At 46.8% G+C, this 12,345-nt stretch overlaps 2 protein-coding genes across 2 annotated transcripts; one reads left to right on the top strand and one right to left on the bottom strand.

Moving 5' to 3' along the window:
• Nucleotides 1-500: 500 nt before the first annotated feature.
• Nucleotides 501-1,327, bottom strand: PtA15_6A885 (uncharacterized protein; the record flags this gene model as incomplete). The annotated part of the gene is made up of 2 exons (XM_053170636.1): nt 501-1,036; nt 1,246-1,327. 2 exons carry the CDS (start codon nt 1,325-1,327, stop codon nt 501-503), a joined length of 618 nt encoding a protein of 205 aa, XP_053021808.1.
• A 168-nt stretch (nt 1,328-1,495) lies between these two features.
• On the top strand, nt 1,496-2,467 carry PtA15_6A884 (uncharacterized protein; the record flags this gene model as incomplete). The annotated part of the gene is made up of 2 exons (XM_053170635.1): nt 1,496-1,793; nt 1,863-2,467. 2 exons carry the CDS (start codon nt 1,496-1,498, stop codon nt 2,465-2,467), a joined length of 903 nt encoding a protein of 300 aa, XP_053021807.1.
• Nucleotides 2,468-12,345: the final 9,878 nt, after the last annotated feature.

The raw sequence follows: 12,345 nt of genomic DNA, 5'->3' as shown, positions 1-12,345 counted from the left end.
CGATCAAGAAAGCAGGTGAAATCACCCAGTTGCCTAAGTCACATACATGCTTCAGCAGGTTCGACTTGCCCGCTATCCCACCTCCAACAAGGTAAAGTTCCCCCCTCCCTTCATCCTTCTTTTTGATGTGCTTGTTTGAGGTTTGTTGGGATGATAGGTTGGAGCGGAACATCAGCTTGGCAACCGCGGAAACTCTTGGTGTGTCTCCCCCCCTTCCTTTCTTTTGGTTTGTTCTGGGATGAAGAGCTGATTTGGGTCTCTCAATAGACGTTCTTGTAGGATTCGCGGTCGAGTGACACGGCGACGACGGTACCAGTGCCTGACAACGGGCTGCCCCACGGTAGCCCAACGCGTGCCCCATTGGCGTCGGGTTGTCAGTCCGAGGGAGCCGAAATTGCTCTTGTGGTGTATCCTGACTCCTTTGAGACCCAAAACGAGAGCGACTGATCCTATGGTTCGTTGGACGAGGTGGTACTCCTAGCTGCCGCTGAGGTGGGTATTCAGATGCCAGACAGGTATACCTCCTCCCCCTGACTGATGTTAATGGCTGGTTTATCATTTGACAAATAGCAGTTTGCCGAGCCAGACTCCCCCGGCCCGTCATCTGTTCCTCCAGGCACAGACTTGGGTGCCTCAGTCCCATCTCCAGCCCCTGACACCCCCTTGGATGTCATAAAGAGTGTTTTTAAGACTTGTGAGATTCCCTCTCCTCTAATCCTAGCGACTTGGCAATCTTTAGCCCTTACCGGAAAACTGATTGGAATGGCTTTTAGATGGGTCTGCTCGACCCTCATCCCCAAACCCAGCTGCGAAGAGGATGCGATTGTCTTTGGGTACGTGCATTTCACACCCTTGCTTGGGCTGCCCTCGCAGCTGACGGCTTCTTCATCTTCAGATGGTAAAAAGAATACCAAGTTGGATCTTCCCCGGCCAACGCCATTTATGCCGGTTAAGGAGAATTTCAGTCGCGTTTCGGCTTCAGAACATGCGCAACCTCTGATTCTGCCGACGATCCCCAAGAACTCTCCTCTCCCAGCTACCACGCAAAATACGACTCATCCACCTTTGACTTCAGCAATCACTCGGCAATCCGAAGGCCTTCGAGCCCCGGGGCTGCCTCCTCCAATGGAAGAGAGCCGGTTAAAATCATCTTCATGCCCCCGGCTGGCAATGCCTCGGCTCAACTCTTCTCAGCCCATTGGAAGTCTGTGAAAATCAGGTGCCCATGAGGACATGCGATCTAACCCCCGGAGCCAATCATCAAGTCACCACCGGGAGCGCCCCTGCCCTTGACGCTGCCAATCCCCTCGAGCCAGCCCCTACTCATTCCCAGTCTACTCTGGCCGCATCCCAGAGCCGCGCAAGTGATCCACAGGCCGCTTGCGACGCCTCAAGAAAGAAGAAGCTTGATGAGCCAATGACAGGCATTGAGGTGTTCAGGCGTCCAATCAGCAAAAAGGGTTAGCATATCTCAATTCTCATAGATCATCACAAAATGCTGATCTATGCTTTGCTTGCTCATGTAGGCCTGCTCCGCAACATCGACCAACTGGAGATCCTGAAAGACGAGATGGAGCTCAATGAGGGTCTGGCGCATATCGCAAGGAAAGCTGTCGATAATTCCCCTCTCTTCCTTCCAATAGTCAAGGAGGTCATTGCCTACCGAGTCAAGAATTGCTTTGATAATGGCGGTTTCAGGGTCGGCACTTTCAAGCTCAAAAGGAGTTCTCCGGAGTTGCTGGCCCTCTTTGAGGCAGCTAACACCAAGGAGTTTGCATCAGTCATCCGCTGCAGTAAGTCTCTGGCCTCCACAAAGCTCCCCACCCCTATTCGGTGGTGCTAACATTTGTCCGACCACTCAGGCCCCCGCCTCACCCAGATCGATGGTGATGATGTTTTTTTTAGCAACAAGGACTTGATCGACTTCGACTCAATTGCAGAGCTCGCAAAGGCAAAGAAAAACCCGGAAATTGACGCTTCGTGGCGCTCGCTTATTGCCCTCATGCAAAGGTCGAAAACCTCTGAGAATGAGGAGTACAGTCCCCAGGAACAAGGCATGAAACTATCAGTCGGCAAGGTCCATACACTACTTCAATCCTGTATTGGTCAGATTGCTAGCGGTTGCAAACCTGTGGTAGAGGCTGCTCCTTCCGCGGACGACACGATTGCCGGCGGCCTCAAGATCATGTGTGAGAAAGCGTCCCACTTCAGGGCTGGTGCTCAAGGAACCTCGAATCACCGTGGTAATGGTCTCCATTTTCTGCAAGAGCGAGTTTGGGAGTCTCTGATTGCGCTCATATTGATGGATTACTCGGTTGAAAGTCAAGAAAAAGGGGGGGGGGGGGAGAGTTGTGGCTCTGCGCTCCTCTGTTGCCTCGTGCTCGTCGTCGTCTCTTCTCTCTCCTCTTCCTATCTCACATCTACATATGCACCCCCACCCACAGACACTACATATATATCTATATGAACAGATCCTTTCCACAGTCACAGGTCTCATGCTGTGTTGCTTTGCGCGTCGGCCCCCTCGACTCCTGCGTCACACGCCAGGGGACAGGATACTACAATTTCTAATCCTTATCTATTACCTCAGGTGGAATACATACGTTTCTTCTGGTCTTCATTTGTGGGCCATGTATCTTTACTCAATAATATTAGTAAACTGACTTTTGTTGAAACCTTTCTCTTGTCTTTCTCACGCTTTTTGTTGTTGAATGATGGCCTGAATGTACACGCATATTTCTCAGTTTTTGTAAAACTTAAAACATTAATGATATAGAGAATGACCATGACTTTAGCATTTTTATTATTGTTCTGTTGATATATATACACATCTTTATTTTTTGATTGATTCTTCTGCTTCGAGTTCTGAAAAGAATCCGGAAGCAAATGAGACAAATTTTCTTCTGCTCCGAGTGCTCAAAAGAATCTGGGCAAGCAAATAAGATGTATCTGTGGGCTTTTTTCTGATTTGAGTACTGAAAAGAATCCGGGCAAGCAAATAAATTCAATCTGGAAAGTGCTGCTATAACCCATCTGGAAATTAATTTGTGAGGCACACTAACACCACCCTGCGGCGGCGTAGCCGCTTTAAACTCTAGTCCTAAAAAAAACTCAAAAAAATTGTAAAACCCCCAGAACCCTAAAATTTAAGATGATTAGTTATTTTTTTACGGACTTACTTCGCGCACTGCGAAAAGCTCTTCGCGCACTGTGCAGTGCGCGAAGTTTGCAAACACTTCGCGCACTGCGCGTGAAGGGCGCAACTTTTTCAAATTATTTTTTGACCAATCAATAGAAAAGCTTCTTATTGTCCTCTGTGAATTTATTTGGAGTTTTTTGAAGCTTCCTTGTATGATTAAAAATCCCACCAATAAAAAAAACAAGTACAGCCATTTGGGGACCTGGAATTCATATTCCCACAGGCCAAAAAATCCAATTAATTTATTGAATCATATTAAACATGTATTTAAAATTTTTAGAACTTTTTGGCCACTTTGTACAAGGACAAGGCTTTCAAAAACCAGTAACTGTTTCTCAAGATATGCCAAAATGCGCCAGTAAGTGGTGAACTTTCCTAATTTTTGAAAGCCTTATTCTTGCACAAAGTGGCCAAAAAATTCTAAAAAGTTTGAATTCATATGTATCATTATTCACTAAATTATTTGGACTAGAGGACAAAGCGGCTTCACCGCTGCAACCCAACGCGCCCCAAACCCCCCCGTCGTCCCCACCCCTCACCTTGGGCCCCTCTTAAGCAAAGTTTGCCCCCCTCTCAACGGCCACAATTGAACAACAACTGCATCCGTAATGCAACCTCAGCCCCTCGACGGACAATTCAATCCCCGTAATTTGGGGAGTCCACCGCGAGGAGAAACAGGGTTTTCAGCCCTCAGGTTAAACCAGATCATGAGCCTGACCATCCCTTGCACCAGCGACCACAACTGTAGCTTGCCGCCAGACACTCAACACAAATGCGGAACCTGTCAGCTCGCAGTCAACGCCGCGTGGAACGCCTCGATGAGTCATGGCAAGACAATTAATCGCAGTCCTACCAACCGCCAAGCGCCGACCAACACCCGCCAAAGGTGCGCATACACATGTTGAAGTTGAGTCTCCACATTGTCGCGTCACTCGCCTCCTCGAAACAAAATCCCTTGCGATTCAACTGAGGCCGCCGAACTCACTTCGCACGACAATGTCAAGCGTCTAGGCCCGACCCCAAAGGCACCGCTGCCAAGACCATCTGTTCACCCGCCGCGCGACGACATCGCCATGGCCCAACCAATTCAACCCACCGCAGGGCTCTCCCAGTCGTCCCAAAACACTATTATAGGTCGTCCATGGCGACAGGACTCCTTGAATACAAGGTACGTCTCGTCATCCACCACAAGGCCGGCTTGGCCCTATCAGCTCCGCGGCTTCTCCTCATTCACGGCTCGGGTCTTCCCCCTTGAGGATGATGTTAAAACCACGTGGCCACCGGTTAGGTCAAAAATTCAACACCCAACAATCCCCATACCCATCGACCTGAAGCATATACCAAACAATGAAATCAATAACACTCATATCGCCACAAAACAGGATAGATGATGAGGAGAAATTAGCGTTCGCCGGGAGCTTTAGAGCACTTACTTCTTTGAATCAAGGATGTTGTTAAGGGCCGTGTTAGTAGTCACTTTGATCTCAAAGTCTTTGCTCTTGTTGTTCATGATCCCGCCGCACGACAAGAAACTTGGGGTGGCCACATTGCCGTACTGGTTGGCCCGGATGGCTTCGGGAACAGACTGCAATATAATGTCAGCAGGGAGACTTTGTGGGAGTGGATGACAAAAACTAACCTTGCCGAGCGGCTTGAATAAGCCTGTCATGTTGGTGGGGTGGTTTGGGGTGCGGTTGAGCGACATCTTGAGGTTTTTGGAGATAACAGAGTGGAATTGAACCGGGTTGTTAGGAGTAGGGGAGGTTGATCGAGATGGCGAAGTGGATCTTAACTGGGGCGGTTGTAGGGTAGATTGAAATGGGATCTGGTCGAGTATGCCATTGGGGGGGAAGAGCTTCTTAAATACGCAGGACGATGTGAGGAATGATCATTTGGCGCAAGTGTGTTGTTAGGGGGTTGAGGGCTCCAGTTGATGCTCAGTGAGTCGTTCGCAGATGATTCGACAATAGGCTCGAACGCCTAAGCGGGGCTTGAGCGACGGGAGTCAAAGCGACCAATGCCGCGGAGGAGCGGTTTAGTTTAGGTGAGCTCAGCGGGAGGGAAGATGTGCGGGCTGAACTGGCTATGAGCTGTATTTTTGTCGAGGCAGATTAGGAAGAGCAGTTGTTGGTGCCTAGTGGGTGTTGCCGGGTGATTGGACGAAGAGTTCAGGGAACTTAACTGTAATTGAGCGAATGGTTGTTAACGCCGTGGGTGTCTTTGGGGTGGAGCCGACTTGAGGGGGAGCAGAAGACATGAAGCTTGCGGTCTGCGCTCAGGGCGAGTCGTTGTTATGTCAACGATGGTGGTGGGCGAGTTTGCCGTTACTGCACGGTGGTTGTGCTCGGGTCGAGAAAAAAAGGGTGATTCGGAGGAAAACACCTGGAGTTTGAAAGGACACGGGTCCAAAAAGGTGGAGGGCTTCAACGACTGGTGCAAAAAACCTTACATGTTAGTTGAGCGGGTGGTTATAATTAGTGGCGCGGGTGCCTTAGGGATGGGGCCAATTTGTCCGGCGAGCAGGAAATATGAAGCCCTGCGGCTGCACTTATCAGGGGTCGTGGTTGTTACGGCAAAGTCGTGGGCTGATTGGGCGCTACTAAACAAGGATTGTGCGCGAGAGGCGAGAAAAAAATCAGTATTTGTGGATGCGGCTGGGTTTTCATGAGAAACGGGTCCAAGTTGGTAGTTGAAATAGTGGCGATGAGGTTGAGGTAGGTTGACACGGGTGCATGTGGGCCATTTTGTCGGGTTGATTTGGGTGAGATGGTGTTTAAAAGGACAAACGAATGATGGTGTTTAGCGGCAGGGGATCCGGTTTCGTCCTACCCCCTCCCTGGAGCGCGCTAATCATTTGATTAGGCCCCCCTTGAGATTAAGCTTGACCGGCCCACTTTTGCTTGTTGCTGTGGCACAAGCTGGAGGGTCAATCCGAGGTGCCCTACAGGGTATTTGGGGATTATTAAAATTTTTAAGAAAACATTGCAAATGAGCATAGGCAAAAACTTAGATCTTGAAGTCCAGGTTTCTGTGATTTTAATAAACTTGGATTTTTTGACTGGTGGGAATATGAATTCCAGGTCCCCAAATGGCTGTACTTGTTTTTTTTATTGGTGGGATTTTTAAGCATACAAGGAAGCTTCAAAAAACTCCAAATAAATTCACAGAGGACAATAAGAAGCTTTTCTATTGATTGGTCAAAAAATAATTTGAAAAAGTTGCGCCCTTCACGCGCAGTGCGCGAAGTGTTTGCAAACTTCGCGCACTGCACAGTGCGCGAAGAGCTTTTCGCAGTGCGCGAAGTAAGTCCGTTTTTATTAATGACTTTATGTTGAGTTTTTTTTTTTTTTTTTTTTCTGTGGTTTGAAAAGCTGGTCCTGATATCCACTGAACTGACAATTGAAATCATTTAAAGAGTGACTTTGTCAGGAGCAGGCCTTCTTTCCTTCCCCAACTTAAACAACAACCCTGGTAGGTGTAATCCAGCTCAGTCAGAGCCATCTGATGATCCACCATCCGAACTGTTGCCAGATACTTCCTCCATTTTGTCGTCTGCAGACTCCGGCTGAGATGGATCCTCATCCTCCTGAATGTCTGCTAGTTCACGTCCTCGAGGGTAAAACCGTTTGATATGTGAAGCTGCATAAGCCCTCTTGAGTTCAGTCCCATCCAATTCTTCCAAGATATAGGAACCCTTGGGTAGTTGTTGCTTGATCCGAAAAGGTCCGTTCCATCGATTTGCAAACAATTTTCCCCACTGATCCTCCAGGCTTTTGTTGTAGACCAAAACTAGTTCTCCTGGATCTAACGGCTTCTGAAGTCTTGCTGCCATTCGTTGATCCCAGTATCGAACAGATGAATTTCTGACCTTCATCAACTTTTCGTGAGCTATTCCTAGAATTTCTTCTCGACGTTCCAGTTGCATAGTCCTTGCCTCCAAGAGTTGTTCTGTGGTGCTGACTTCAGTCCAATCAATACCCAGATAAGTGTCCATTTCCAAGTCAACCGGGAGAACCGCTTTCTGGCCGAACACCAGCTCGTAAGGTGAATATCCCGTTGTGCGTTTTGTCGAAATTCTGTCAGCAAAGAGTACTAAAGGCAGATATTCCCTCCATTTCCCACCAGATTTGCCACACATCTTGATTAGGGTGTCTTTAATGGGTCGGTGTCCTCTTTCAATCATACCATTGGCTTCAGGATAATAAGGTGTAGGAGGCCTAAATGCTGCTCCAATCTTTTCGACTGCTTTGATGAATTCATTCTTGAATTCCGGTCCATTGTCTGCCGTCACCGCTTTGATTACGCCATATCAATAGACCCATTCTTCAAGGAGAAATTTTCCAATAGTTGCGGCTGTCAGTTTCACCAGAGGAGCTGCTTCAACCCATCCAGACAAATCATCCCGTGCTACCAGCAAGTACTTGTACCGTCCAGCTTTGACATGACAGACGTCCAAAGCTACTCGTCCGAATAAGCTGCTCTCTCCTGTGGGGTGCCGTATTTCTTGTGGAACTAATGGGTCCCTCTTTTGACAAGGTTCGCAGCTATGAACCCATAATTTGACTTTTTTCTTCAAACTTGGCCACCAAAATCGGCAGACTAATCGCTGGTATGTTTCCTCAAGTCCCCGGTGACCTAGATCTTCGTGAACCATTCGTAATAACTTGCTCTGGTAGGATATCTTGGAGATCACTAGTTGTGGCATGGGTGAATGTCTTCTCATGAGTCGTCCATTCTGGATAAAATAGTTAACCAATTTTCGTTTAAGTTTCTGAAAATCCTCCAGATACATAGAACAGGGTCTCTGCAGTGTTTGTAGATAATATTTGAGGTCTGTCCAGAAACCAGAAGCCTCCCACTCCAATAGTTCCATTGAGGCTGAAATTATGTTATACCATGAGCAGGCTTTGATTAGGGGTTCTTCCTCGTCAAAGTCTTCCGTATCATTGTAGAATTCTTCCTCTTCATTGCTTATTGGGCGTCTGGACAAGGCGTCTGGCATTGTGAACGTTTTCCCTGGCTTATGCACCATTTCGAACGAAAAAAGTTGGATGAATGCTACCCATCTTGTCATGGGGGCATTGGGAAGTGAAGGCGAGTTGATCATCTGAATTAAAGACTGTGCGTCCACTTGGAGTTTGAAATGTTGACCCCATAAGAGCGTTTGTAATTTCTTCAGGATTCGTGCCACCCCACAGAGTTCTAGTTTAGGCTGTGAATATTTTGACTCAACCAGCGAAAACACAATCGATTCGTATAATACTGGTCAATTTAATCCGGTCTCAAGCTCCTGTTGTGAAAGTACTGCACCGGCCGCAATGAAACTGGAGTCCACTGCTAAAAAAATAAGCCCTGCGTCTTTCGAATAATCAAGGTTCTTCAGGGTGATATCTTCTCCAATTATCTCTTTCAGCTGATTGAAGGCATCGTCACAGCTTTCGTCCCAGAGCCATTCTACGTCCTTTTGTGTCAGCCTTCGGAGTGGAGCAGCTATTTCGGACAGATTCTTGACGAAAATCCTGACGTAAGTTACGATTCCCATGAAGCCTCGGAGCTCCGTGACGTTATTGGGAGTTGGCCATGTCGTTATCTTATTCTTCTTCTGATCCGAAACCCTTCGTCCTTCTTTGCAGACCACATGACCCACAATATCCAAGGCAGGTACACAGCATGCAAACTTTTTTCCTGAGATAGTGAGTCCCGCTTCTTCAATTTGGAACAATATTCTTTCCAGTGTTTGAGCGTATTCCCAGATAAAACGTTGGATTCCTGGATTCTCTTCTAGAACTTCATCATTGTATGTGGAACTTGGCCCTTTGATACCGCCATCGTCAATAAATACGCCTACGTGGTCGGGTATTTCATCCTGGAGAATCCACATCATTTGTGCTTGATACACTGCTACTGAATTGGTTGCGCCCTGCGGAAGTCTGGTGAGTTGAAATCTTCCTAGTGGAGTATCAAAGGTGGTGAGAGGTCGCGATTCCGGGGCCAATTCTCTTTCGTCATATCCTCCCATAATATCACCCAATCCATAACAGGCTCGCCCGGCAAAGGATTCCACAAACTCTTCTGTTGCAGGCGGTAGTCCTGCGTCTTTGATGGTGACCTTATTCATTTCTTGTAAGTCGTGGACTATCCTTAACTTCCCGTCATGTTTGAGTACGCAAAAAACCGGACTAGAGTAACTTGATGTTGATTGCTCGTAGAGTTTATTCCGTACCCGTTCCCGTACTTGCTCCACGTATTCGTCTTTGATTGCTGCTGGGATTGGAATTGGTTTCTTCTGCCATGGTACATGATCAATTACCGGTATGACATAGGGTAAACCATATGAATGTTTCAAGAGTCCTCTTTCCTCTGGCGTGAAGGCCACAGCTTTCTCTTGAATCACGATTAAATGCTTGAATAATTTTAATTCCTCCTCCCACAGCCATCCGTCGGGTCCAAAGTTTACTACCTTCAAGCGTTCTTCCGTAATCCTAGCGGTAGGCTTAAAGTCCAGTGGATGAGGTGTAAGAGGCGTTTGGTAGGGATCTCGTGATAGCGGTGGTCTTTGAAGAGGTGGATTCAGTGCTTGTGGAATTGGTTGATTGATTGGTCTGATTTTCTTTGCTACAGGTTTATACTTTGTCATGCACCACAAGCTTCCGTCCCTCCAACTCTGACATAACTTGCTTTGAAACAGGGATCCTAAGCCATCAGATAGTAGGGATCCGATAGTTTGTTGTGTGGCTTGTCTGGTTGGTTCTATTCTTGAGGTGTTGATGGAAGGGATTGATTCAAGGATAATAGATTTTTCAGATAATTCAGATTTATATGGTGAGTTCTTCTTCCGGTTACTAAAGATTTTTAATAGAGTAAGAAAAATGATGAGGATATTCTTTTTGTTTGATAAGAGTTTGAAGAGATATATTTTTGTTCGTTTTGCCGTTTTTCCAAGGTATTTTAAGAAAAAGTATTTGAGCCAGTCTAAGAAACCCGGCGCTTGAGATATAACCCGTTCGACTAGCTGAAGCGAGTTATTCCCTATTTGAACGCCGGTAGTTATAAAAAATGCTGATTTTGTTTCTTCTTAAACATTCGGTGTTCTTCATTATTGCTAGGTTCAGATGTTGGAGCCGATTTCACACTATTGGTACTGAGATCTTTTCGATTATCCCATCCTCGTCCTTGTCCAGTTCGAGCCAATGGTACTGAAATTCGCCGACCCTTGTTTCCTTGAAACGTGAGAGTCTCCCCTGTTTCGTGGTATTCTAAAGTGCAATCGTAATCAAATAGAAAAGGTCGCCCTAAAATACAATCTTGAGCCTTTGGTGATATAAAGAGGTGAGCGGGTCCGGAGAATCGGCCGATCTGTATTGGGCAGTTCTTGACTACGCCGGTAATGTCGCATCTGGCTCCACCAACACCTTGCATGGGTATGTTCACTATCACAGATTCTAGCTCCAAGTCCTCCGCTACTGATCGGGGTATGACGTTGACCATAGAACCGGAATCCACCATAAAGTTGACTTTTTCTCCCCCAACTTGTGCGGTTACGTATCCCAGGGCACAACTGTAGTAGCATGGATCTGAAGGTCCTTCTTCCTCTGGTAAGGTGGTCATTGGTGCAGCTACTTTGGCTGCTTCAGTTGCGATGTAGGTGGTGGAGGTATTCTTGCCTGACAGACGTCCCTGTAATTTTGCTATGATCTGTTCTGTGTATGAAGGCGATATCGTAGTGAGTTGTGCAAACGTTGTGGGAATCTTGACGTTGTCCAAGTCCTGTAGTAGAACTTCCTCTGGTGAGTCTCTTTTCAGGATTGTCGGTACTCGTTCCCGGCTCCAGACTTTCTCAGGCGCCTTTTTCGGAGTTTCTTTCGATGATCTGTCCACTTCTTCTTCATGATCGATATCCATGGCTTCTCTTTCTGGTTCCTGGATCCTAACTTCGCGTCGGCCCTTTTGAGCTTCTGACCTAGTGACAGGATGAGATCTCATGAAGTTTTCCGCGCCTAAGGTAGGAGGGCTCCAATGGATGGTTTGTACTGAGGTCTTCATAACCGGGGTGTTACCATTTTCTCGCTGTTGTGATTCCGCCAGATTTTTGATTGCTTCTTGCATCTGTGGGTCCGCTGATGCCCCTGCAACCACCGTTTGTATTGGTCTTGAAGGTACAAATGGTATTTGTTGTCCATCTGGCAGGAAGTAGTCTCTACCGCAACGGCTTACTAATCCCTGATCTTCATCCTTTGCCAATTCCGGGCATCAATATGTTAAGTGACCATCTCGTGAACAATAGAAACAAGATTGATTCTCGTATTGGGGAGTGGTTGGCCGAGGTGTTCCTCGCGAAAATTCCTGTTTGTCTGAGGGACCTTGTCTATTAATAGTTTGCGGGTTGATTGCCCCGAAGCTGGTTTTTGAGCGTGGCTAATTCTTGTTGCATGTCCTGGAACTTTTGGTCCACCGTTTTCTCATTCGGGGTTTCTTTTAGCATCTGCTCACGTTGTTTGCCGTCACCTTTCTTCTGATCCAATTCCTTCTGCATCGTGCGGTTTGACTCAGAAAAACTTGAGAAATTGGTATATACGCTATCGTCCACACGAACTTCGGTTTCCGCTGCCGCTATCAAGTCTTCCCATTTCGGTGCCTTATTACTTCCATCCTTAGCTTTTGGAAGTTGATCCTTACTGACTAGAATTCGCTTGACATTCCTTTGGCTTTCTATCGGGAAGGCGCTTAAGAACAGTCCGCCAGCTTCGTCTTTCTTACTGACGTGTTCGTTTTTGACTAGGTACTTAAGGATTGTGGTGAATTTGCCAAGATATTCCTTGTACTCTCGATGGGTTGCAATTCCAGACTTGGATTTTTGTTTGGCTAGTTTTATGAGGTCATCGGTGGTATACATGATGGTATTGTCTAACTCGCCCCAGGTTTTGACCATATCGGCTCGTAGTTTCTTCCAATCGTAATCATCGTATCCGTCCATTTCCTCAAGTTCGCACTTCAGTTCTTCTGTCCAAATAAATCGTAAAATCTGGGCAGCTTTATCGTGATCCGTGGCTCCAAAAGCATTTGCAATCCTCTCGAATCGTAATAAAAACTTCATAAATTGTTTCCCATTGTAGAAAAGTCCTGGGTCCTTGATGATAACTGGTCTA

The sequence above is a fragment of the Puccinia triticina genome, chromosome 6A, assembly GCF_026914185.1.
Source record: "Puccinia triticina chromosome 6A, complete sequence".
Lineage (NCBI taxonomy): Eukaryota > Fungi > Basidiomycota > Pucciniomycetes > Pucciniales > Pucciniaceae > Puccinia > Puccinia triticina.
This window is presented reverse-complemented; position numbering and strand designations above follow the sequence as displayed.